This window comes from Bos javanicus, chromosome 16 (assembly GCF_032452875.1).
Source record: "Bos javanicus breed banteng chromosome 16, ARS-OSU_banteng_1.0, whole genome shotgun sequence".
In the NCBI taxonomy this organism is placed as follows: Eukaryota; Metazoa; Chordata; class Mammalia; order Artiodactyla; family Bovidae; genus Bos; species Bos javanicus.
Window position 1 is genome coordinate 76,684,519 of NC_083883.1, and position 27,684 is coordinate 76,712,202.

Below are 27,684 nucleotides of genomic sequence, written 5' to 3' on the forward strand. Positions count from 1 at the left end.
GCCTGCATTTTAAGCAGCCTGGGTTAATTATTTTGCTTTTCTTACTGTTGCCCTTATTGGTGATCATGTTCTAATTGATCTGTGGCATGAAAACTACTGTCCATTAACATGGTTGGGTATTTTTAGTATTATCCTAAGCTATTTTAAATCAATTATAAAGGTTGTTACAAAGGGACTTAGATGTTGTAAATAATTAACTTTTTTCCCATGAGAAGTATTGTGTACTTAATGAGGAGTCCTTAAGTACTTTTGAATGGTGAAAACCTCTATAAAACACACCACAGAAGATGAGGTCAAAAAGCTTGGCTTTGATTATCATATTAATCATCTCAGGAGAACTCCATGCAGAAGGTAAAACTAATTTTTAACATTCTTTATTCTCTCAAAATTATAAATGGAAATTCTAACATTACTTCTCTTGAAATTTGAATATAGTCTTTCATTTTTATGTATCAATATTATAAAAAAGATTCTTATAAGTTGTAATAATATTTAGACAAACTTTTTGCTTTGGGAAAAACTACTAAACTATTCCTAAACTAACATAACTTAGAAATCCAAAACAAGACAAAAAAAAAAGAAAACCTTTAGCATCTCTAGTTTTGAGGGCATAAGAGACCAGGCTATAAATACCTTAAAGGATATTTTAGGCTAAAAGTATCACCATTTGAAGTTGCTGCTGCTGCTGCTAAGTCGCTTCAGTCATGTCCGACTCTGTGCGACCCCACAGATGGCAGTCCACCAGGCTCCCCCGTCCCTGGGATTCTCCAGACAAGAATTCTGGAGTGGGTTTCCATTTCCTTCTCCAATGCATGAAGAGAAAAGTGAAAATAAGTCGCTAAGTCGTGTACAACTCTCAGCGATCTCATGGACTGCAGCCTACCAGGCTCCTCCATCCATGGGATTTTCCAGGCAAGAGTACTGGAGTGGGGTGCCATTGCCTTCTCCCCATTTGAAATTAAGTTAACCTTAATTCTATTTTTAGACTAGAATCCATTCCTAACACTGCTAAGCTTGTATAATTTTAATTCTCTATCCTTACAGTGAGAGCTTAATGTGGGAAATTTGAAAAAGAACAAACCACAAATCATCAGCAAGAATTTTGATTCTTGATGCCTTGATTTTTATCCTAATTTATTCTTTGGTTGAAAGATACTGGAGGGGGTTGCCATTTCCTCCTTCAGGGGATCTTCCCGACCCAGGGATTGAACCCACATCTCTTGCATCTGCTGCATTGGCAAGTGGATTTTTTTTTTTTTAATCACTGTATCACCTGGGAAGCCCTTGATTGAACACATTAGGTAGTATAAATAATTAGTAGGACCATACGATTGAATAAACAGGACACTTCTGAGAATGAAAGTGGAGTTTAGGAATACTCATGGAGGACAGCAGGGCTTAATCGAGACTGTCCAGAAAACGGTACCTGTGGACTCCGTGTTAGAAATCTTCCTGCCCACACTGCCTCATGTGGTGAGGTGAGTGTGAATGAGGCGGGCAGTGCACAAGTGTGGGCCCTTTAGGAGGGGTTCACGGTGTTCTCGGGCTGCAGGGATGAGAGACCAGGCAGGTCACTGAGTACCAGCAAGAGGAATGAACAGAGTAGGAAACCACGGCCATAATGCTCTTTTAAAACACCAGAGGGAATTTGTTGACTAAAATAGCCTACAGATTATCTATAACCACTTTTAGTCGAATGCTGCTACTGCTGCTAAGTCGCTTCAGTCATGTCCGACTCTGTGCGACCCCATAGACGGCAGCCCACCAGGCTCCCCCGTCCCTGGGATTCTCCAGGCAAGAACACTGGAGTGGGTTGCCATTTCCTTCTCCAATGCATGAAAGTGAAAAGGGAAAGTGAAGTTGCTCAGTCGTGTCTGACTCTTAGCGACCCCATGGACTGCAGCCTACCAGGCTCCTCCGTCCATGGGATTTTCCAGGCAAGAGTACTGGAGTGGGGTGCCATTGAATAGCTTACTACAAATTTTCTGCCAAAAGAGGTTTTGCAATTAAAAGTATGAAATAGAATTCATCTGATTTGATGCATTTAATTCTACAATAAGATAATTTTATATGAATAGTTTCCTTTTATTTTTCTGTCTCATTAGGGAAAAGACAGCTGATATAATTGTCTATTAGCAGTACCGTGAGACATTGCAATATTCTAGCTAATTATGTAATTAGTGTGTGGTTATAATCTTCTTTCACACAAAGAAATGTCCGCTGTGTTCTGTTTCTCTTAGAACATGCTGCTTGACAGAGTTAGGGGGAGCTTCTCTGAGGAAGTGGCCTACTCAGACTAATTCTGATGATTGAGAGTTGGGGTTGCTAACAGATTAATTCTGATTGAAAAGTATTGTCACAAAAGTACCTTAAAATGTTAAGTAATAGAAAGTAAGTACTGGCTAAAGTGTCTGCAAACACTGAATTTTAAAATGTATTGTCACTTGGTCACACGTTGTATGGTTTTAAATGTATTTTTCAGTGTGCAGCTTATTCTTTACTCATTTCAGAGAAGCCCTGTGGTTTTCCTAGTGTGGAGAATGGGAGGATTGCCCAATATTACTATATTTTTGAAAGCTATTACTTTCCAATGAGCATAAACCAAAATCTGTCATTTTCCTGCTTGGTTGGTTATACGACTGCAACTGGAAAACGCGAGGCGCGGACCACGTGTACGGCGGCAGGCTGGTCTCCAGAACCACGGTGCTTCAGTAAGTCAGTGGTGGGGCCGCTCTCACGTGATAACTCACAAACAGCTTAGCTGGTAAAACTAGGGGCCCCAGAGGGCAGGTGTCTGAACCTTTCGGTAGGTAAGGACAAAATTATCGGCCCTCGGTCTTTTTTACAAAATGAAAGCAGATTCTGAAATTCTATAAATCATGTTTTTCACTAACATGTTGTCTTCCTTATCTTTCTAAAAGCAGTGTTATTTTTGGCAGTGCGGGGTCTTCGTTGCTGCCTGGGCTTTCTCTAGCTGCCGTGAGTAGGAGCTACTCTCTAGCTGTGGTGCGTGGCATTCTTATCGAGGGGGCCTCCCTTGTTTCAGAGCGTGAGCTCTAGGCACACAGGCATCCGTAGTCGTGGCACGTGGGCTCAGCTGTTGAGGCTCCTGGGCTCTAGACCACAAGCTCAAGTGGTGGCTCATGGGCTTAGTTGCTCCTCGGCGTGTGGGATCTTCCCAGATCAGGGATCAAACCCATGTCTCTTGCACTGGCAGCTGAATTCTTTACAGCTAGGCCACCAGGGAAGCCCCCTTATCTGTTCTTAATAATACTCTAGGAAGAGAATAAGGGCAATTATTTAAATTGTTATCATCACATGGCAAGGAACAGACACACCATCTAGTTACTTTGAGGAATGAGGGACTTATACAGAGAATTTTGCGGGAGCCAGAAAAATATCTGATGCTGGCCTTAGGAAGTATAAGGTTGTTACTCTAGTATTTTATCATTTGCAAGACTCCCCTCTCCTTTGTATGACTTCTCCTTGCATAATATCCGTTGAACAATCTGTTTTTCTGAATTTTTGAGTTCACATTCGTGGAAAGGAAATCTGATTGGCAGAACCCAATATTTCATGTCAGGCTACACTAGAAACACCAGAGATTATCAGTTGGTTTCCAGGGGGTCAGGTGACCTCTCTCTGTTGACACAGTTCCCAAGCTCTGTTTTGCAGAGTAAGGGGCTTTGGTTGAGTCAGTTTCATTTAGATGTTTATTTATAGTGGTTGATATGTCCAGTAAACATACCCATGTGGGATAATTATCCGTTCCATGACTTGTGGACAGACCACCAATTTAAGCATTACACTTTTTAGTGTTAACACAGATCAGAGATTAACTGCAATAAATGAACCTCATTCATAACTAGAGGATACAAGTAAATTAAACATCTGAGATGAGATGTTGTGAGAGCAGTGAAGTAGGAGCTGGAAGAGGATGAAGAGGGTCAGTACTGCAGGGTCAGGGTTGAGACACACCCTCTGCAGCCAGACTGCTCTGGTGGATCCGGCTCTACCACTGGGAAGTGGCTTAAACATTCTGGGCCGGACTTTCTCATCTATAAAATGGAAATCACGCAACTTCAGCGAGATAATCTGTATAGAGTGCTTCCACACAGAAAGTATGACATACCTAAACAATACTAACCTTGGACAAATCTCTTTCACCTTTCTGAATTGGTTTATTATAAGGGTCCATTAATCATGCTCAAAAACTGATTGAACTGCATTCAATGCTAAGATAAATGTCCTATTCAACATATCACTGTCCCAAGTATTTACTAAAAATTAGCTCTGTGAACTCGATACTTCGAGACTCAGTCACAGTCTACATAGACTGACTAAGGAGTCTTACTGTGCTCGTAGGCAATCAGAGGCTGAAAAAATAGATGAACACAATTTTCACAATAAATTGTCTGCAGGATTATATAAGGATTCATAGAGTAGGTACATGTGCTTTAGCTACATGATGTTAAAAATTATCAAATGCAGTGGACTCAAAAGTATTAGGAAGTAAACCTAAAAGAAAATCCTTCTATTTCCCATTAGTGATAATTAAAAGCAGATCTCTGGATATATTTTCTAAAGTAGATGAGGTAGGGGTGGGGATGACTGTGAAAATCAAAGTCAGTGCATACCAAGAATTTCAGTATCAAACTGAATCAGGTTTTAAAGGGATACTTCCAAAATTAAATTAAATCAAGGAATTGTGAATTCCTTAACATTCACAAAAAAGGTGAATTTTTTTTCTCCTTAAAACTCCAAGAATAACATTAAACTTTTGCATTGTTAGTTTTACAACTTTTTGAAAAATAAAGCTTAATTTCATCAATTTAGAAAAGAAATATTTTTCTCCCCACAGAAAAGTGCCCTAAGCCTGACTTGAAGAATGGTTACATCTTTGATTCAAAATTATCTTACAAAATACAAGAGAACATGCGCTATCGTTGCACACCAGGATACAAAACCATGGCAGGGCAGGATGAAGAAGTGGTTCAATGCCTTGCTGATGGGTGGTCTCCCCAGCCAACCTGTAGCAAAGAACATGGTACGTGTTTAAGAATCATCTCCTAAACCTGAAGACAAGAGCTTGGGAATTTACTCAGTTTAGTGCTTTCTTATACTGACAAGTATTTTTATTGAAATACAGTTTATTTTCCAGTATATCTGCCAATGCGGGAAGTTATTATGTTGTTTCCTTCAAATGTTGGGTGTTTCCTTCATCCAAGGGACCCCATCTTCCACAGCACACCGACTCCAGGAATTCCTACTTTCTGCTAGTAAAAAAAAAAAGAATTTATGCAAGATAAAAGGAAAGAACCTTAATGAACCTGCTTTTTGAAACATATATAAATGATTTCCTTCATTAGACAAGAATTTGAAATAATGCACATTACTTTATTCTGAAAGCCAATATCAGATAAACTGAAAGCAATCATTTGAATATATGTGTGTGTATATATATATGTGTGTATATGTATATGTATATATATATGAAGAGAGAAATGCTGGACTGGATGAAGCATAAGCTGGAATCAAGATTGCCGGGAGAAATATCAATCACCTCAGATATGCAGATGACACCACCCTTATGGCAGAAAGTGAAGAGGAACTCAAAAGCCTCTTGATGAAAGTGAAAGAGGAGAGTGAAAAAGTTGGCTTAAAGCTCAACATTCAGAAAACGAAGATCATGGCATCTGGTCCCATCACGTCATGGCAAATAGATGGGGAAACAGTGGAAACAGTGGCTGACTTTATTTTGGGGGCTCGAAAATCACTGCAGATGGTGACTGCAAGTCATGAAATTAAAAGACGCTTGTTCCTTGGAAGAAAAGCTATGACCAACCTAGACAGCATATTAAAAAGCAGAGACATCACTTTGCCAACAAAGGTCCATCTAGTCAAAACTACGGTTTTTCCAGTAGTCATGTATGGATGTGAGAGTTGGACCATAAGAAACCTGAGCGCCAAAGAATTGATGCTTTTGAACTGTGGTGTTGGAGAAGACTCTTGAGAGTCCCTTGGACTGCAAGGAGATCCAACCAGTACATTCTAAAGGAAATCAGTCCTGAATATTCATTGAAAGGACTGATACTGAAGCTGAAACTCCAATCCTTTGGCCACCTAATGCGAAGAACTGACTCCTTTGAAATGATACTGATGCTGGGAAAGATTGAAGGCAGGAGGAGAAGGGGACGACAGAGGATGAGATGGTTGGATGGCATCACCGACTCAATGAACATGACTTTGAGTAACCTCTGGGAGTTGGTGATGGACAGGGATGCCTGGGATGCTGCAGTCCATGGGGTCACAAAGAGTCGGGCACAATTGAACGACTGAACTGAACTGAACTGAACTGATGTATCTATCTATCTATCTATATATATACATGTAGTTAGTGTGGTGTTAGCTATTTAAATTATACAAACTTGCAGATGGGACATCATCAAAAACTTGTTAATGCACAAGCCTTCTGTTGAATTGTGGCCTTTGGCCAAATACTCCAGAGTAGAATTTGAAGGATGGAAGACCAGTAGGGTTAGGACACAGAGTGCATGAAAAAAGGGACTGAAGAGACAAAGACAAACTTGGATTATTTTTCAGTTTTGCTGAGAGTTGATTCTGTCATATGTTTGTTAAGATTCAAAGTAAATAAAAGTTGAAATTTTTTTGAGATTTCCTTTTAATATTCTATATTCAGGGATGAAGTCCATAAAACAAATGACTTTAATTTTTTTTTTTAGAAACATGTTTGGCCCCTGAATTGCATCATGGAAATTATTTCACAACACAGAAAACATTCAAAGTGAAGGAGAGAGTACGATACGAGTGTGCCTCTGGGTACCACACAGCTTCTGGGAAGAGCACAGAGGAGGCGGAGTGCCACCCGTACGGATGGGCCCTCACCCCACAATGTACCAGTATGTTCTCCCTTTGAAGACAGCTGCTTTCACTCTGAAAAAGTCCCTCCCAGAGATGGGTGCAAGTTGTTAGGCTAATTATGTTCCTTTTTCCATAATTTTGCTTTTTTTGCTTCTGATTTTAATGATGTTGACAGTAGGCTTTCCTCATTTCAAGCTCTCAAAGAAGAAAGAATCCTTTTAGCTCAGATACTTGAAATGAGTTTATTGATATTTAATAAATGTATAAATTGACCAGCTTTGCTGTGGATAATAGCAAAGTTGCTGAATTCGAATTCAGATGTGGCATGTAAGTAGTAAGTGGATTTTGTTCTAGCAGGAAAAATAACACGTCTTTGTTTTTTATTTGTTCTTTCATTTTTAGAATTAAAATGCTCTTCTTTAAGAGTAATTGAAAATGGTTATTTTCATCCTGTAAAGCAAACCTATGAAGAAGGCGATGTAGTTCAGTTTTTCTGTCATAAAAATTATTATCTAAGTGGCTCTGACTTAATTCAGTGCTATAACTTTGGTTGGTACCCAGAATCTCCTGTCTGTGAAGGTAACTTTTAAAATTTCATTCACAAATAAAATATTATATCTGAATCAGCTTTAATTTCTATAAAAATGTCTCTAATGATATGTAAGAACTCTTCTAATTTCTATTTTTAAAATAAATATTGTCTTTTAAATTACTGCTATTTTCAGCAATCTTTAATACATTTAATCTGAGTATATAATTAATATGCTTAATTTTTATGTTAGTCTGTAGAGTGGATATAGCTTTTAAATATATTGTTAAAAATCTGTAATAAATTGTAAATTTTTTATTGTAATTAATCCTTTTTCTTATTGGCAATTAACTAGATCCATTGTGCCAGGTGGCAGCCTTGTAAAGGTACTTTCTTATTACTGGGCCATATATTCCCTGATGTGAAAACACAGACTTCAAAATAGTGGGACAAAGTGCAGAAAAAGCAGCACAAAGTTACCAAGAGTGAAAAAAAAAAACTGAAGTCATGCTGTAAGAGCTGCCCTCACATGGGTCATCTATGGTTTCATTTGTATCACTGGCTGTGTTCTGGCAGGTGGGATGATTACCTGTTGCTGCTGCTAAGTTGCTTCAGTTGTATCCGACTCTGTGCAACCCCATAGATGGCAGCCCACCAGGCTCCCCCATTCCTGGGATCCTCCAGGCAAGAATACTGGAATGGGTTGCCATTTCCTTCTCCAATGCATGAAAGTGAAAAGTGAAAGTGAAGTCCCTCAGTCGTGTCCAACTCCTAGCGACCCCATGGACTGCAGCCCACCAGGCTCCTCTGTCCATGGGATTTTCCAGGCAAGAGTACTGGAGTGGGGTGCCATTGTTAGGAGACAGCAATTCAATAGTCATGTAATCACACTGCAGTGTTCCATGAAGAAAGTTCTGGTCTAGCAGAAGAAAGAGATACAAGAGAGTAATTTATACAGTGTGAAAAGTGGTATCATTAAGTCAGGTATAAGGTGTTCGAACAAACACTGAAGGTTCTGACTGATGGTGTGGGACCACATGTGCAGAGGTGGTGGATAATGTCTGATCTGGGCCTTAAAAGATAGGTAGGGGTTGGAGGATTGGGAGGGGTGGGGACATATAAAGGGCTTGATAGTCTGTTTTCTCTGTAGTGTAGAAAATACAGCCATTACTAACAGGCAGGAGAAAGGCAGGAAAGGAAAGCTTGGAAGAGAGTAGTGACTCTTTGAAACAGTTGCTGGGAAGAATGAAAGCTGAGTGACCAGGGGTTGTGTAGTGGGATTGCTCCAAACGGCCAGTGTTCTCTAATTGCACTGAACAATGATTTTAATTTCTTTTATTAAAAACATTCTTTCTAAAATTTTGCAGTGGTGCCTAACAGCCCTGGTCTAACAGTAGAGAGAAAGATTGTTGGCACATTTCCTATAGCATATTATTTCTGAACTTAATGGCAGGGTCTTCCCTGGTGATCCAGTGGTTAAGAATCTGCCTTCCAATGCAGGGGATGTGGGTTCAACCCCTGATCTCAGAACTAAGATCCCACACGCCCTGGGGCAACTAAGCCCGCAGAGCACAGTTAGAGAGATGCTCAGGTGCCCCGAGGACGAGCCTGAGAGCCGCAGCAATGAAAAGATCCTGCCCGCTGCAGTGAAGACCCAGTGCAGCCGAAATACATAAACATTAAAAAAAATAAATGGCAAGCCTACCTACTTATTACTTATTCCACACTCCTCTCCCTGCACCAAAAACTGGTCAGATGCCAACGTCCATGTTACTTTTTTCTAGTAAATAGTCTTAGATGTAAGATGGGCAGTGTCGTAATCTGAGTAACACCTCCCTGCCCCTCCCATCCCCCAAAGATACTCATATCCTATTCCCTGGAACCTGTAAATGTCCCCTTATGGAACAATGGGGAATTTGCAGATGTCATGGAGTTAGGGATCTTGAGATGGGGATAATATCTGGGATTATCCACGTGGGCTTATGTAATTGCAACCGCTATAAGAGGAAGAGCGGGATTTGACTACAGAGGATCAAGTAGGAGACGTGACAGTGGAAGCAAAGGTTGGAGTGGAAAAGGAAGGAGTCAGGAGCCAAGGCTAGCTGGCAGCCCCCAGGCGCTGCAGAGGCAGACAAGCCACTTCTTCCCTAAAGCCTCTGGAAGAATGCCGCTCTCCTGACACCCAGATCCCAGCCCAGGAAAGCCGATTCTGGGCTTGGGTTTCCAGAACTGTAAGGGACTACACATGTAGTATATCAAGCCACTCCATTGTGGTAATTTGTCCCAGCAGTCATGGAAAATGAATATAGTCAGTATTTTAGAACAGTTAAGAGAAGGAGATTTTAATTCATATAGACAGAGGTTCAGGAATGCCAAGATCCACCGCTTATTAATAATTTACTTACTTCTTAAGTTTAAGTTCCTCTGTCTATAATATGGGAGATGAAATAGTCCCTACTTAACAAAATTACTTTAAGATTAAAGGAGATGATGAACGTAAAATTCTGGCTCTTTTTTTTGTGTTCTATTGCATGAACTTAACAGCTTAAACCCTGGAGATGTAAATGGCAACCCACTCCAGTATTCTTGCCTGGGAATTCCCAAGGACAGAGGAGCCTGGTGGGCTACAGTCCATGGAGTCCCAAAGAGTCAGACATGATTAAGTGACTGAGTAACAGCTTAAGACCACATACAAGTGTGGGTCATCCATAGCTGTGTGTCCACGTCTGATGAAGCAATAGGCAAGCCGCAGTGTCATCTGAGGCTGGACAGGGGAAGAACCTTGCACTCAAGCTTTCTGTGATTTGCGGCAGGTTTCGGAGCTTGGCGGCTACTGAGCCGAGGGTCTTAGTGCCTGCTGGCTGCCCCCTGGAGGCAGCCCTGTGCCCCCCTGCCCTGTGGTCCTCCTCCCTCTTTGGAAGCTCACAGATAGGCCAGCTTCTCCTCCAGATCAGTAGGGCACAGAGTCTCTCGGGACCAAGGGCCTCCCACACTGTGCTGCATGAGCGTGTGTGCGTGATCACACCTCCATCCTTGTGGCTGTGTTAAACACAGTAACATCATCACATCATCTCCGCTGTGGTCATCGCTTAGAAGCAAGACCCAGTTCCTGCTCCTGGGGAGGGCATGACTCGAGGAAGTGACTGTCAGGATGTGGGGATCCAGGGGTGACCCCAGTCTGCCTGCCAGACTTCTTAGGGTCCTTGGCACAGCCAATGTGCTTGTGAGATCTTGACTATTATTTCTGGTGGCTATATGACTAAACATCCTGATGTTTTTCCGTAAGGAAGAAGAAATCGGTGTCCTCCTCCCCCTCTGCCTCTGAACTCCAACCTTCAAACATACTCAACCACCTACCGGCACGGAGAAACAGTTCGTATAGAGTGTGCACTTAACTTCGCCATGCAGGGAGCAGAAGAGATACGCTGTGAAAATGGGAAATGGACGGAGCCTCCCAGATGCGTTGGTTAGCAGCACCTCGACTAAGCTTTCCCTGACGAGAAACCTGCGTGTAGAGCTAAATGGTCTCTTCTCTCTCAACTGTCTCCTTTCAGAGGACAAGCAAAGGATGACATGTGAGCCCCCGCCGTCGGTGGAGCATGGCACGACAACCCCGTCCTCTGAGGTTTATCACAGCGGGGATAAGGCGGCCTACGTGTGTGAGAGGGGCTATCACCTCCGTGGGCCAGGAGAAATAACGTGCAACCGTGGGAGATGGACCCTTCCCCCTGAGTGTGTCGGTGCGTGTGCTGCGTGTCATATCCAGAGCTAAGCCTAGCATGTAGAATTTTTCATTCTCTTTGTTTAATCCACACGCTTATAGCAATAGTCCGTTGCTTAGAAGAGTTTGAAACGCACAGATACAGCACCTACTCTGCCATTTTTCTGAAGCGTATGAAGCTGTCTGTAGATTCATATTTTTAATCCAGTATAAAGAATAGGAAAGCAAACAATTTTTGAATGTCCTGATTCTAATATTTTTGCATCTGGCCATTCTGACTCCCCCACCCTCTGAGCCATAAACCTGGCCTTTCATTTAACTCAAGGACATGACCAGGTTACAACTCCGGGAGGCCACCCTTCCCGTCATCCTCATTTCTTGGCCAGGTCCTGGAGAGACCTCCACATATTTACCAAGGATAACTATTGCATAAGAGAAAAACTGCTAAAGATGCTAGAGAAATTAGAAGAGTAAGAGCAAGACTCTTACTGATAGAAAAATGGAACTTGTCATCCATGGGTTGACTGAGATCTGAGATGAAGAGGGAGGAGAAGGGAAAAATAAAGCAGGATAATGACAAACGACAGTTTTAGAACCGACCATAATCTCTAGGTTAAAGAACACTCTTTACCTTTCCACACATCTTAAGAATATCTATAGCATGATTCCTTTGTAAGCCAGAAAAGTAAAAAAGACCCATACTTGCTCTTCAGCAAAATATTTGCTGAATTGTCTCGCTTAGTAAATTTTAATAATATGTAGCTGAATGATATTTCTCTAATTTCTGATGAATTCAGGAATCAATTGTCCTAAATTACATACTACAAATATTGAAGGACTATTGTCTGGGCAACTGTATTATGCCATTATGTTATTATAAGTTCATGTTAATCTAAAAGTAACCTCTTTTCTTAGAAAATACTGAGAATTGTAATCCTCCACCTGATGTAATAAACGGGGCTATTATTGGTGAATTATTGGCAAGCTACCCAACAGGATCCTCTGTGGAATATAGATGCAATGAATATTACTTATTGAGAGGAGCAAAAATATCTCATTGCGAGCAAGGAAGATGGTCATCACCACCTGTTTGCTTAGGTAAGATAGAGAACACATTGAATTAAAACAGATTTTTCTCCTGCTTTATTGAGATGCAATTGATATATAGTATAGATGTAAGGTGCACTGTGTGATGATTCTATACACAAACACACCATGAAATTATTACCATGACAAAGCTGGCTTACATATCCTTCACCTCGAGTAATTTAGGGGGCTGTTGTCATGATGAGAGCATTTAAGATTCTCTCTTGGCATCTTTTAAGTGTACCAAATAATATTGTTAGCTATAGTCGCCACAGGGCTTCCCAGGTGGCACTAGAGGTAAAGAACCCCCCTGCCAGTATAGGAGACATAAGAGATGTGGGTTCAATCCCTGGATCGAGAAGATCCCCTGGAGGAGGAGATGGCAGCCCACTCCAGTATCCTTGTCTGGAGAATTCCATGGACAGAGGAGCTCGGCAGGCTACAGTCCATGGGATCGCGAAGAGTCAGACACGACTAAAGCGACTTAGTGCGCATGCACACACAAGCCTGTCCCAACCACCTTACCTAGAAGCGTAACCTCCCTTCCTCCAGCTCTGTGATAGCTCCTCCCCTCCACTCTTCATTCTTCTACTTCACTTATATACGTCTTTTAAAGATGGACAAACAAGATCCATATATTTAGTATATTTATTGTTTACCGTATTGCATTTCTCCCAGTTGGAAGGCAATCTCCATGAAGTCAAGGAGCTTTGTTTTATTTGCTGATGAATATCAAGTGACAGGTGTCCCATAAATATAACACAATAAGTACATTTTCTGTTTGAAGGTTTTTATTTTATAGAAAGGAAATCATGACGAATCTAAGGGTTGCTGGTCCTAAACAATATTTTTAATGTTTCAAATTAAGTGGTTTTAATTTATGGTATCATTTCAGTTCAGTTTAGTTGCTCAGTCATGTCCGACTCTTTGTGACCCCATGAATCACAGCATGCCAGGCCTCCGGGTCAATCACCAACTCCTGGAGTTCACTCAAACTCATGTCCATCAAGTCAGTGATGCCATCCAGCCATCTCATCCTCTGTTGTCCCCTTCTCCTCCTGCCCCCAATCCCTCCCAGCATCAGGGTCTTTTCCAATGAGTCAGTTCTTCGCATGAGGTGACCAAAGTACTGGAGTTTCAGCTTTAGCATCATTCCTTCCAATGAACACCCAGGACTGATCTCCTTTAGGATGGACTGGTTGGATCTCCTTGCAGTCTAAGGGATTCTCAAGAGTCTTCTCCAACACCACAGTTCAAAAGCATCAATTCTTCGGCACTCAACTTTCTTTATAGTCCAACTCTCACATCCATACATGACCATTGGAAAAACCATAGCCTTGATTAGATGGACCTTTGTTGGCAAAGTAATATCTCTGCTTTTGAATATGCTATCTAGGTTAGTCATAACTTTTCTTCTAAGGAGTAAGTGTCTTTTAATTTCATGGCTGCAGTCACCATCTGCAGTGATTTTGGAGCCCCAAAAAATAAAGTCTGACACTGTTTCCCCATCTATTTGCCATGAAGTGATGGGACCGGATGCCATGATCTTTGTTTTCTGAATGTTGAGCTTTAAGCCAACTTTTTCACTCTTCTCTTTCACTTTCATCAAGAGGCTTTTGAGTTCCTCTTCACTTTCTGCCATAAGAGTGGTGTCATCTGCATATCTGAGGTTATTGATATTTCTCTCAGCAATCTTGATTCCAGCGTGTGCTTCTTCCAGCCCAGCGTTTCTCATGATGTACTCTGCATAGAAGTTAAATAAGCAGGGTGACAATATACAGCCTTGACGAACTCCTTTCACAATTTGGAACCAGTCTGTAGTTCCATGTCCAGTTCTAACTGTTGCTTCCTGACCTGCATACAGGTTTCTCAAGAGGCAGGTCAGGTGGTCTGGTATTCCCATCTCTTTCAGAATTTTCCACAGTTTATTGTGATCCACACAGTCAAAGGCTTTGGCGTAGTCAATAAAGCAGAAATAGATGTTTTTCTGGAACTCTCTTGCTTTTTCCATGATCCAGCAGATGTTGGCAATTTGATCTCTGGTTCCTCTGCCTTTTCTAAAACCAGCTTGAACATCTGGAAGTTCACGGTTCACATATTGCTGAAGCCTAGCTTGGAGAATTTTGGGCATTACTTTACTAGCATGTGAGATGAGTTCAATTGTGCGGTAGTTTGAGTGTTCTTTGGCATTGCCTTTCTTTGGGATTGGAATGAAAACTGACCTTTTCCAGTCCTGTGGCCACTGCTGAGTTTTCCAAATTTGCTGGCATATTGAGTGCAGCACTTTCACAGCATCATCTTCCAGTACTTGAAATAGCTCAACTGGAATTCCATCACCTCCACTAGCTTTATTTGTAGTGATGCTTCCTAAGGCCCACTTGACTTCACATTCCAGGATGTCTGGCTCTAGGTGAGTGATCACACCATTGTGATTATCTGGATCATGAATATCTTATTTGTACAGTTCTTCTGTGTATTCTTGCCACTTCTTCTTAATATCTTCTGCTTGCTTCTGTTAGGTCCATACCATTTCTGTCCTTTATCGAGCCCATCTTTGCATGAAATGTTCCCTTGGTATCTCTAATTTTCTTGACGAGATCTCTAGTCCTCCCCATTCTGTTGTTTTCCTCTATTTCTTTGCATTGATTGCTGAGGAAGGCTTTCTTATCTCTCCTTGCTATTCTTTGGAACTCTGCATTCAGATGCTTATATCTTTCCATTTCTCCTTTGCTTTTCACTTATCTTTTTTTCACAGCTATTTGTAAGGCCTCCTCAGACAGACATTTTGCTTTTTTGCATTTCTTTTCCATGGGGATGGTCTTGATCCCTGTCTCCTGTACAATGTCACGAAGCTCCGTCTATAGTTCATCAGGCACTCTGTCTATCAGATCTAGTCCCTTAAATCTATTTCTCACTTCCACTGTATAATCATAAGGGATTTGATTTAGGTCACACCTAAATAATCTAGTGGTTTTCCCCACTTTCTTCAATTTAGGCAATAAGGAGTTCATGATCTGAGCCACAGTCAGCTCCTGGTCTTGTTTTTGCTGACTGTATAGAGCTTCTCCATCTTTGGCTGCAAAGAATATAATCAATCTGATTTTGCTGTTGACCATCTGGTGATGTCCATGTGTAGAGTCTTCTCTTGTGTTGTTGGAAGAGAGTGTTTGTTATGACCAGTGCGTTCTCTTGGCAAAACTCTATTAGCCTTTGCCCTGCTTCATTCTGTACTCCAAGGCCAAATTTGCCTGTTACCCCAAGTGTTTCTTGACTTCCTCCTTTTGCATTCCAGTCCCCTATAATGAAATGGACAACTTTTTTGGGTGTTAGTTCTACAAGGTCTTGTAGGTCTTCAGAGAACCATTCAACCTCAGCTTCTTCAGCGTTACTGGTTGGGGCATAGGCTTGGATTACCGTGATATTGAATGGTTTGCCTTGGAAATGAACAGAGACCATTCTGTCGTTTTTGAGATTGCATCCAAGTATTGCATTTCGGACTCTTTTGTTGACCATGATGGCTACTTCATTTCTTCTAAGGGATTCCTGCCCACAGTAGTAGATATAATGGTCATCTGAGTTAAATTCACCCATTCCAGTCCATTTTAGTTTGCTGATTCCTAGACTGTCAGAGGTTATATGAAATATATAAATTCACTTGATAGTAATGTAATATATATTTTATTGTCTATGTGAAGAGCTTTAATAATACAAAGTGGTGAATATAAAATACTGCTTTTGATGCCTGTCATAATTTTATTGTAAAAATGTATCATTCTCACACTTGTAAGATGAGAAAAGAATTTAAAACAGTCTTTGTCTTACAGAGCCGTGTACTGTTAACGTGGGTGACATGCGCAGAAATCACGTGGAGCTGAAGTGGAATTATGAGGGAAAGATCTTACATGGAGATTTAATTGATTTTGTATGTAAGCAGGGATATGAGTTGTCTCCATCAACCACACCCTCTGAATTATCTGTGCAGTGTGATAGAGGAGAAGTGAAATATCCTTCGTGTGTTAGAAAAGGTAAACAACAGTGCTTCCTGACTTCCCTGATGGCCCAGAGGTGAAGGCTCCGTTCATTTCACTGCAGGGGCCTCAGTTTCCCATCCCTGGACCAGGAAAGTTCTGCATGCTGCAGCCAAGAAAGCAAACAAACAGTGCTTCCTGACGTTTTCCTAGGTGACCAATATCACAGGTGATCAATATGGTTCAGAGGATAACACCTACCACCCTCATCATCCAATCTATAAAACTGGGAATGAGCTGATCAGTTACCAGTCAGCACATACCCTTAAATAGGATGACGTGAGGACATCTTTTAACTTCATAAGTCAATTTTATAAAAGGAGAAATCAAGAGATTTTGAAAATGTCACCAGACTTTCAGAGGATGGATCACTTTCTTGTGGGCAACCAGTAAGCTTGTAAAGCTCACCTCAGGGTGAGCCAGAGAGCATTGTCTCAGAAGAGAACTTGAAGTAGAGGGAGAGAATTTGTGGACTCCTTAGACAGGGGACTGTCACTTTTAATAAGGAAAAAAGGAAGAGAATGCATTCAGAAACATGGCTTCAAGACAGATCTTACACGGTTTCACTTTTGGAAGACAGAAAGGGGAAAAGTAAAATCATGATTGTTATACTTGGCTAGTTTTAAATGTGTATTTAATGCTATGAGATTCTAATTGCAATCATAAATTTTATGTATGACCTGACGGCAGAAAATGCTTTTGATATTTAAAAATTACTTGAGAGTTGTCTTAAAAATGCTTTAATATGAAATATCTTGTTTTATTTCTATAGCAGTTATGAAAGCACTGGCCACCTACTGTAGCAATTCATTGTGGACTTTAATAATTATTTTTGCAGAATCTAAAAGAATGTGTGCATCTCCCCCAGCTATTAAAAACGGAGTTATTAAGAGTTCAACACTCAACACCTATGAAAACGGTTCTTCGGTGGAATACATATGTTTCAAGCACCATTTCCTCCAAGGGGCTAGGGAGTCCTATTGCTTGGAGGGGGTGTGGACTACACCACCTTCATGTTTGGGTATGTAGTGCTACATGTGTCTCTATTTGTTCAAACTGAGCCAGACTTTCCACATTCTCTTCTCTTTATATAGGATGAGATGGTTGGATGGCATCACCAACTCAATGGATATGGGTTTGGGTAGACTTTGGCAGTTGGTGATGGACAGGGAGGCCTGGCGTGCTGCGGTTCATGGGGTCGCAAAGAGTCGGACACAGCTGAGCGACTGAACTGAACACTAATATAACACTTAAGTTTGCATTTGTTTTATTTTATTAGTGTGCCTGTTTATTTACTGGTTTCTACTCTTTGCTCTAGATCTGGTTATTGTGTGTGCTTATTCGCTCAGTTGTGTCCAACTCTTTGCAGCCCATGGACTGTAGCCCTGCAGGCCCCCCTGTCCATGAGATTGTCCAGGCAAGAAAACCAGAATGGGTTGCCATTTTCTACTCCAGGGGATCTTCCCGACCCAGGAATCGAACCTGTGTCTCTTGCGTCTCTTGCACTGGCAGGCAGATTCTCTACCACTAGTGCCACCTGAGAAGCCCCAGGTGATCCTCTAGATCATCAATAACGGGAGTCCAGCCCTCCTAACACGGACTTTTTAAGTACAAACCGTGCATCAGGTACGGGGTTAGTAGGACCTGCAGGGTGTATAAGCCGTGCGGTATGTGTGACCAGGCTAACGGCAGGCATCGTGTTATTGGTGCTGCTAGGGAAATGCGGACAGCAGGAACACATATAGGAATGGCCTCTTCGATCTAAAACGTGAAACACGGTCATGCCTCGTTGGCAAGGCATCCTATGGAAGCGACAGTATTTCCCAAGATTCTCAGGAGGCGTAAAATAACATATTTTTAAATAAAAAGAAAAATTTCTTTGTGTTTATATCTGACTTTTTTTATTCTCTTATTATTTCACTGTCTTGGACTTTTGTACAAGGCTGAATAGAAGTGGTGTGTATCCTTGTATTCCAATCTTATAAGTAAATCTTCCAGTATTCTTCTTTAACTACAGTGTTACAAATACTTATAAAAATCAAAGATACAGAAACCACCTATTTCTATTTTGTTAAGAATTTAGGAAAACCTCGGTGTGTTTAATTTAGCTGTATCTGTAGAAATAATCATATGTTATTATCTTTGCTCTTTTCCCCCTGGAATTACATTGCTTCTTTTTGAAGGTTAAAGCATGTTTGCACTTCTGTAACAAATCTGACATGACTGTGATGAATTATGCTTTTTATATACTGCTGAATTTTATTTGCTAATATTCTACTTATGATTAATGTATCTTTGTCATGTGAGAGATTGTGTTTGTTATTTTCGTTTTGGGTTAGTTTCTGCTAACCTCATGCAAGCTGAAAAGTATTCCCTCATCAATTCTCTGGATTTTGTCTGAGTGATACTGTTTCTTTCCTAATAATTTGAAGAATTTATCAGAGATATCACCTGAGCCTTGAGGATTTTTTTGAGGAAAGATTTCAATGACAGCTTCAGTTTATTTAATAAATACCAGGTTATTATCTCTTCTCTCAGTTTCAGTTGGAAGTGGTTTGTATTTGTCCACTATACCTAAATTATCAAATGTGTTGACATAATGTTCATAACATCCTTTTACACTCTTTTTAGTGCTTTAGTGATGTGTCTTCTGTTATTACTGCTATGAAGATGTATCTCTTTCTTGTCATATCTTGCTACAGCTCTATAAATTTTATTAGTCCTTTCAAGAGCCAATATCTTCATTTTTTTGATACTTTCTTCATATGTTGCTGTTTAATTAATTTGTATTTTTGTCTTTATTATTTCCTCTCTTCCACTTTCTTGGATTGAGTCAGTGTCAGGAGTCCAGCTTGTTTCTACCTTTCCATAAAATACTATCTGTCCAGCAATCACTGGTTTGTCCCATGGATGTTTTATTTGCACTTTCTGAAGAAGAAAAAGGAAAAAAAACTGTTTCAATGACTATTACTACTGATCAATATTTTCTAAAAACATCTTTTTTTTGCTGTCTTTGAAAACCTTAATGGCATAAAACTCAGTAACTGGTAGGATGTACCCTTTTTCCAAATTCAAGGCAACAGAGATAAATAACAGACAGCTTTCTGTGAGCTTTAAACATATTTTCTAACTTGAGTATTAGTTCCAACTAACTTACTTACTGCTCTAATGCCTGGGAATTCTAAGGTCATTATGAGAAAACAATACAATGGCTAATACTGAAAGGCATCAAGATAGTTTTTGTTTTTTTTCCAGAGCCTTGCACATTATCTTTTGGTACAATGGAAAATAATAATTTACTTCTGAAATGGAATTTTGACAATAGACCATATATTTTCCATGGCGAGTATGTTGAATTTCTTTGTAAGGGAGATACTTATATAGCTGGGTTTCCGGATCCTGTATCTGAATCCCGAGTGCAGTGTGACAGAGGACAATTAAATTACCCAAGATGTGTTCAAAGAGAAAGGTAAGAAGGAGCTTGTGCTTCCAACTATTTTTTTTTTCTATTCAGATTGTTATTCATGAGATTCATTATGCTATAAATTTCAGACATATTAGGTTCTGCAACACTCCTACTTTATGGTCATTTAGAGGGGGAAAATGTTTATATTTTTTTAAAGCAAGCAAACTTCAAGAAGCATTAACTAATTCAACAAGCTTTCTGGGTGGTCTAAGATCAAAGTCCCATTTGCGATTTGGTACTTGTGACTCTTTGGCAATTGGATAAATATATCAATTTATATGAGTCACATCTAAATGTGGAAAAATTAACCTATATGTTCTGAAATAAGAGAAATCACATTTTCTACCATTTTCCATAGAAGTGCATGTATAAGCAACAGTGATGGGAAGCACAGCCGGATGAACTTTCTCCTGAGGGAAAGCATGTTAATAACAATGATGAGTCTGTGGCATTTATTTTCAGGAATACATTTCTATATAAGAATTTGGAAGTTTTTTCTGAAGTGCTGTTACATAGCAATTTTTTTTTCTTTTTTTTTTTTACATAGCAATTTTAAAATATATTTTCTACTACTTGATCAATGGAAAACAATCCCGTTCTTTTTTTTTTTTTTTCAGAAAAAAATGTTAAAATAATGCAATAAAATAATAGAATTAATTTTATCAGGTCAGAATATTGCCCCCTTTGAAGATACATTGTAAAATGGGAATTATACTCTATAACTAAGAATATTTTAAAATTACTTAATGGCCAAGTACATGTGGTACTCTTCTAGTGATTATAATGAGCTATATGAACTACATAAGAAGTATTCACAAGACACATAGGTGTAAAACCTTTTTTTATTTTTTATTGCAATGAAAATCAGAGTTGAAAAATTTATGTGCTAGTTAAATATTTCATTACATCTTGCATTTCCCATTTCTAAGACAAAAAAGAATATGCAACTTGGAAAAATTGCAGAAAATGGTGTTAGTGTAGTTAATGACATTGAGTTTTTAAAAAGAAATTGGTGGTATAATTTATCAAGGATGGTTACTTGCTTTTATCAGTATCTCATTAAAACAAGGACCAATTGTATGAATTAGTGAATGGTTAAGATTGTAATAAATACTTGACCAGAAATGATGCTTATTTCAACTCCTTCCCCCTTTTCTCTTTTTTCATTCTTATCAAGGATGTTGTCTTATCAAGAACCCTTAAGGACATAAAAATGAATGGCATAAGATGAACAACATTTAACACACTATAAAGTCTTCTATAAAGCATAATTGTTAGAAGAAAACTGTTGGATAAAAACCTCTAAGTTTTTACTTGCATGAAGATTTGACTCTAAACTGTTTACCCAGGATATTTTCTATAAATAAAAGCCAGATATATTGTTTTATTTCTAGTTTGGTTGACTTGCCGTGTGACTTCATCTTTGCTGAATGTCTTCCATCTGTTAAGAAATCGATCTACACATCAAAATATTTCTGGTTCCTAAAGCCCATTCACTGGGCTATACTGTCTTCAATATATGTTCAGGAATTCACATTTGTCTTTGTAATCTTTGTTAATATTAGTGTTTTCTGTTACTTTTAGTTCAATATTTATGTCAGTACAAAAGAACCAACCTCACTAGAGCTGAGAAACTATACATTATGTTATTGGATTTACTTTATCAAATGCAGATGAGACTACCCTTCAGACTTTCGAAGGATAAAGAACTTGTAAAATTAACTGTATTATTAGCAACAAGGTTAGTAATCAAACTGTGAGTTAGTGAACCATCCACCTGTTCAAATGTTGCCCACAGAACACAGTTACGAAAAGAACACTTGCTATTTTTATATTACACACTTTTAGTTGTTTTCTAGATCAGGTCATTATTGGAATCTTGCAGATTAGAAAACCTGAGATCAATGAGACCTACAAGATAGGCAGGTCACACACCAAAAGACACTGTGTCAGTAACACTAGGATCTATTGGAGTCCTGAAACACCACACAGTCACTTTTCAGTATGAAGGAATGAAGCTGTGGTTGGACTTAACTTTGTGGATTAAACACAGATTCATTTGATGTTAAACCATATATATTTCGGTCAAATTTAAATTTTATAAGATCCACTCTGAAAAACTACTCTTGGAGATGAAATGAAATAATGAATATGGCCTTGAGGAAGGATAGTTCTAAAACACACCTGGTTTGTTGTTGTGGTTGTTAAGTCACTAAGTTGTGTCCGACTCTTTTGTGACCCCACGGACTGTTGGCCGCCAAGCTCCTCTGTCCATGGGATTTTCCAGGCAAGAATACTGGAGTGGGTTATTATTTCCTTCTCCAGGGGACCTTCTCAACAATATCAATAGGAAAGTATTAATCCTTTCCAATTAATTCATCAATTAATCCATTAAGAATGATATTGATATCACGGGCTGTGTCACAGCTAATGCAGGATTCAGAGATGAATAAAATTTAGCTCATTATTTCAAGGAAGTCACAAAAGAAGAAATACTTAATTTAGTACAAGAGTTAAACTTGTATTATTTGTCATTAATTCAGACATAACAAGTGAATGGATGGCAGAGTTCCAGGGGTATTTGAGGGGAACTGCTCACCTGGGTAGCTTCCTATCTCCTTGATTTACTTCCTAGCAGTTTATTTTTAAATGTGGGTTTCTGGATTTAAAAAGTAATTTAGCAATAGTACATAAAGTTTCATAAGTTAAAAAAGGTATTAACCTTTTCCAATTAATTCAGCAATTGTTCTATTTATGAACAATATTGACCTTGCTTTATCCCAGGAAACAGAAGGTTCAATCAAGGTGGATAATAGTCATGTGGGGATATTGTATCCAGTATTGCTATGTCCTCTGATTTGATAATTGGGAAATCTATTGATCTTTATATTTGTTGTTGATTAGTTGCTAAGTCGTGTCCAAACCTTTGTGACCCTATGGACTGCAGCGTACCAGGCTTCCCTGTCCCCCCGGGGGTGGGGGGGCGCCAAAAATTTTGTGAGCAGTGTGGCTGATCAGCTGCCATTTTGTAAACTTCTAATGCTAAAGAAACAAAAGTGTGAACAGGAGAGCAATGGAGCATTTAAAGGAGTGGCGTTGAGGGAGGAGTAGTTAACTTTTTTGGTATAACTGAGCTGTAGGACACTTCCTGGAAAAAGTTAAGTCTGAGGCTTACAAAACTAGGAAGATATTCCAAGTAGCAGGAATGGCACACACAGAGCCGAGCACTGGGCACACACCGTGATGCTGTGTGCTGGACAGAAAGCGCTGAAGCAGGGCTCTGTGGGCCTGTCTGGACCAAGCAAACCATCTAAGTGTGACGTGAAGATGGCAGGAGAAGCTATGTGAGGGGTTAGCATGAAGATGTGGGTCTCAGAAATGTTGCCTCTAAGGTGTTTGTGAAGCAGTCAGGTAGAAATATTACGTAAGCAGTTGACTCTTACAGTCAGTGCTGTGAGGAACCACCCAGATTGCTTTCAGAAAAAAGACGGACCTCTCAGCCGCTGAGAACTCTCGGTTGTCAGCTCCCTAAGGGGGTTGCTTCAGGTGAAGTGCCTTCCCTCCCAAAGTCACAGCTTCTCCCCAGGGTGCCTGCACCAATCACCAGTCAGCGGGAGCTCTAAAGTCCCCCCTCACTCCAGCGCAGGACAAATCTAAAGAGTCCCTCGTTTGCACAGCTCCCCACAGAGCTAGGTGATGCCACTGGTGACAATTTCAGCACAGCTCAGCTTCTCGTGTCTGCTTCCCCCTTTTCCCTGCCACAGGTATGGATTCTAAGAGTCCTCCCCCAAATCCTCTTGCTCCTGATTTCCACCTCATAGCCTGCTTCCCCAGGAACCCAGTCTGAGAGTGATTGTTGCTGTTCAGTCGCTAAGTCAGGTCCGATTCTTTGTCACCCCATGGACTGCAGCACGCCAGGCCTCCCTGTGCATCACCAACTCCCAGAATTTACTCAAACTCATGGCCATTGAGTCCATGATGCCATCTAACCATCTCATCCTCTGTCGTCACCTTCTCCTCCCGCCTTCAATCTTTCCCAGCATCAGGGTCTTTTCCAATGAGTCAGTTCTTCCCATCAGGTGGCCCAAGTATTGGAGTTTCAGCTTCAGCATCACTCCTTCCAATGAATATTCAGGACTGATTTCCTTTAGGATGGACTGGTTGGATCCCCTTGCAGTCCAAAGGACTCTCAGGAGTCTTCTGCAACACCACAGTTCAAAAGCATCAGTTCTTCGGTGCTCAGGTTTCTTTATTGTCCAACTCTCACATCCATACATGACCACTGGAAGAACCATAGCCTTGACTAGATGGACCTTTGTTGGCAAAGTAAGTCTCTTCTTTATAATATGCTGTCTAGGTTGCTCATAGCTTTTTCTCCAAAGAGCAAGCATCTTTTAATTTCATGGCTGCAGTCACCATCTGCAGTGATTGTGGAGCCCAGAAAAATAAAGTCTGACACTGTTTCCACTGTTTCCCCATCTATTTCCCATGAAGTGATGGGACCGGATGCCATGATCTTCGTTTTCTGAATGTTGAGCTTTAAGCCAACTTTTTCACTCTCCACTTTCACTTTCATCAAGAGGCCTTTTAGTTCCTCTTCACTTTCTGCCATAAGGGTGGTGTCATCTGCATATCTGAGGTTATTGATATTTCTCCCGGCAATCTTGATTCCAGCTTGTGTTTCTTCCAGCCCAGCGTTTCTCATGATGTACTCTGCATAGAAGTTAAATAAACAGGCTCCTTTATTGTTCTGAAAACCCCAGATAAACTTCTTCAGTCTGCACATCTCTGAAAAGCATTTGCTCTGTCTTCCAGATGCAGGACAACACTGAGCAGGCATGCACACGTCAACTGCAACTAGGCACTCAAGTGTGTGTTTCCATACACACATGCGTATTTTAATTTATATATATATATATATATGAATTTATTGAGGTGTATATTACATATCACCCAGTATTTACTGTCCTAAGCCTTCGGGGTTTTTTTGTTGTGGTTGATATATGATAGACCTATCACCATATCAGTATACCTAAATTGATCTCACTCTTCCTAATATCTGAATAGTATTTCATTAGCTGGAGGTAACATACTTTAATTATTCTCCGACTGGTGGACTTTTAATAATTTTCCTCACTTCCTTCCTTTCTTCCTTCCTTCTGTCCTTCCGTCCTTCTTTCCTAGGTTATAAGTGGAAATCAAATAATGTAAAGCTGAAGTGAAATTGCAGAATTCTAAATATATTTAAAAGAACAAATAGAAAAGATTTTAACATTCAATAGACTTGCTTGATGGAGGCGAGAGAAGGAAGGAGAAAGAAGAAGTTGCAAGCTGATTTTGTTTTCTGTGAGAGGAGCAGTTACATATTGCCCCACTGGTGAGGGAGTATGGTGTTATTAAAAAAAAATGTTAGCATAATGATGATATATTCTGTTGCTCTTTCTTCTCAGGGATTTGGGGAGCTATGAGCCAGAATAAAAACCAAATATATACTTCTCATATATTTGGTCATTCATATGGCCAAATATACGTTTTTCCTATAAATTACACTATCACACTGTAGAATATATAGACCAAGAATGAGCCCTAGTGTAAACTGTGGACTTCGGGTGATATTGATGTGTTACTCTAGGTTCACTGATTGTAACAAATGCACCTCTCTGCTGGACGGTGTTGATGGGGACGATAGGGTGTTTGGGAGGGCAAGGGTTATTTGGGGATTCTGTACTTTCTGCTGAGTTTTGCTGTGAGCCCCAAACATAAAGTTTACTTTTAAAAACGAGGTAATTTGTGCAATAAATTGTATGATCACCTTATGAAGGTAATGGCACCCCACTCCAGTACTCTTGCCTGGAAAATCCATGGACAGAGGAGCCTGGTAGGCTGCAGTCCATGGGGTCGCTAAGAGTCGGACACGACTGAGCGACTTCCCTTTCACTTTTCTCTTTCATGCTTTGGAGAAGGAAATGGCAAGCCACTCCAGTGTTCTTACCTGGAGAATCCCAGGGACGGTGGAGCCTGGTGGGCTGCCGTCTATGGGGTCACACAGAGTCAGACACAACTGAAGCGACTTAGCATTAGCATTAGCATGCATTCTCCACCATATTCTTCTTCATTTTAGTATTAGAAGATCACAATATGTCTCTGGAGATAGGACTTCCTAGTAAGAGATTGTTTCTAGTTTCCCTTGAAGCCTGTAGCCCCAGGAACACCGAGCGTAAGTTTATTGCCTAAGAAGACGTCAAATTAAGAAAAACTAAATTTTAATAACGCCTGGATACTTATATACTATGCTTCAAAATGTGGTATAATTAATATGTGTGATCTTCACAAAGTCATTAATACCAAGTATGTGATTGTAAATATTTCACAGGCGAGGAGATGGAAGCCACACCATTCATAATATACCACTGAAGACCTCACATCTATCCATTCTTATGCCAGGGCTTAAATTCATGTTAGTTTGTCTCTAAAGACTGTGCCATTAACAACAATGCTATCATGTGTCTCAAAGTTACAGGATAGTTTATACAGAATTCCATGTAACTTAACACAGTATAGTTATACATCAAGAGAAGCAAGTCAACACATGGTTCTCCCGTAATACTTTAAAAGGTGGCACAGTTTGGTTACCCTGACAAGGTCAGTTTTCAGGTGTGTGGATGGTATAAAAAAGGGAAACAAAAGTCAGGGGGGAAAATCTAGCTTTGGTTCATTTGTGCAAAACCAAGTCTGTAAAACTGAAGAGTTTCTGTTACCACATATGACTGTCAGTTTGCTCCTACTGAGGGTAAGTCTGTTTGTAATCCTGACTGAAATATGCTGGTTGAGTAGCTCAATCAACTTTCTTATTAAGATGTGTGTGTTTTCCACACAGCCAAATGACTCTTCAATACCAGTTCAACTCAGTTCTGACACCGTCTACTTGGAGGCAGTACCAGATGCCACGGGTTAAGGGCACAGTTCCACAGGACTGCTCCCCCCCACTTCAGAAAGCCAGTGAAGGTTGAAGTTGTTACCTGTCCTTCTGACTAACTGGCTATAGATTGGAGGTTGCCATGACCTCTTCCTCAAGTTCGATTACTTTGCTAAAGTGGATCACAAAAAGCAGAAAGCATTTGATCTATTAGAGTCCCAGTTTCTTACAAAAGAATCGAATCCAGGAACAGTCAGATGGAGGAGACGCTCAGGGCAAGGTGTAGGGGTGGGGAGCAGATTTTCCAGACTCTTCCTGGGGCCAATCTCCTGGCACCTCCAAATTCTCACCAGCCTGGAAGCTCTAGAACCTGGTCTCTAGGTTTTATGGAGGCTTCATTGCATAGGCGTGGCTAACTAACTGATTGATGTCTGGCAACTGATTTAACCTGCAGCTCCTCTCCCATCCCTGGAAATTTAAGTTCAGAGTGGGCTTCCCTGGTGGCTCAGATGGTAAAGAATCTGCCTGCAACATAGGAGCTGCTGGAGGTGCAAGTTCAATCTCTGTGTTGGGAAGATCCCCTGGAGAAGGGAGTGGCTACCCACCCCAGTATTTTCGCCTGGGAATCCCATAGACAGAGGAGCCTGGCGAGCTTTCCAGTCCATGGGATCACAAAGAGTTGGACAAGACTGAACAAACTTTCACTTTCCCTCCCCCTTCCCAAAAGACAGCTGTACGTATCTAAGAGCAGGATATTCATAAATATTTCAGCTATAATAAGATATAAACAAACTTTAAATGTTTATATTGCTGCTGAAGCTCCAGTATTTTGGTCATTTTATGCGAACAGATGACTCACTGGGCAAAAAGAGAAGAGGGTGTCAGAGGATAAGACGGCTGGACTCTTGAGGGTCCCTTGGATGCAAGGAGATCCAACCAGTCCATTCTCAAGGAGATCAGCCCTGGGATTTCTTTGGAAGGAATGATGCTAAAGCTGAAACTCCAGTACTTTGGCCACCTCATGTGAAGAGTTGCCTCATTGGAAAAGACTCTGAT

At 40.4% G+C, this 27,684-nt stretch overlaps 1 protein-coding gene across 1 annotated transcript; it reads left to right on the forward strand.

The window, feature by feature from the left end:
• Positions 1-229: 229 nt before the first annotated feature.
• Positions 230-21,099, forward strand: F13B (coagulation factor XIII B chain). The gene is made up of 12 exons (XM_061383677.1): positions 230-351; positions 2,511-2,711; positions 4,862-5,047; positions 6,744-6,920; positions 7,285-7,461; positions 10,698-10,877; positions 10,966-11,151; positions 12,048-12,230; positions 16,043-16,243; positions 17,085-17,267; positions 19,502-19,715; positions 20,890-21,099. Exons 1-12 carry the CDS (start codon positions 288-290, stop codon positions 20,921-20,923), a joined length of 1,986 nt encoding a protein of 661 aa, XP_061239661.1. The 5' UTR covers positions 230-287; the 3' UTR covers positions 20,924-21,099.
• Positions 21,100-27,684: the final 6,585 nt, after the last annotated feature.

Excerpts from the sequence above, each read along its gene's own strand:
- F13B (XM_061383677.1), top strand. The coding sequence starts at position 288 with ATGAGGTCAAAAAGCTTGGCTTTGATTATCATATTAATCATCTCAGGA. Across the intron at positions 12,231-16,042 it reads ATCACCACCTGTTTGCTTAG|AGCCGTGTACTGTTAACGTG; the intron begins GTAAGATAGAGA and ends TTTGTCTTACAG. Across the intron at positions 16,244-17,084 it reads TCCTTCGTGTGTTAGAAAAG|AATCTAAAAGAATGTGTGCA; the intron begins GTAAACAACAGT and ends TTATTTTTGCAG.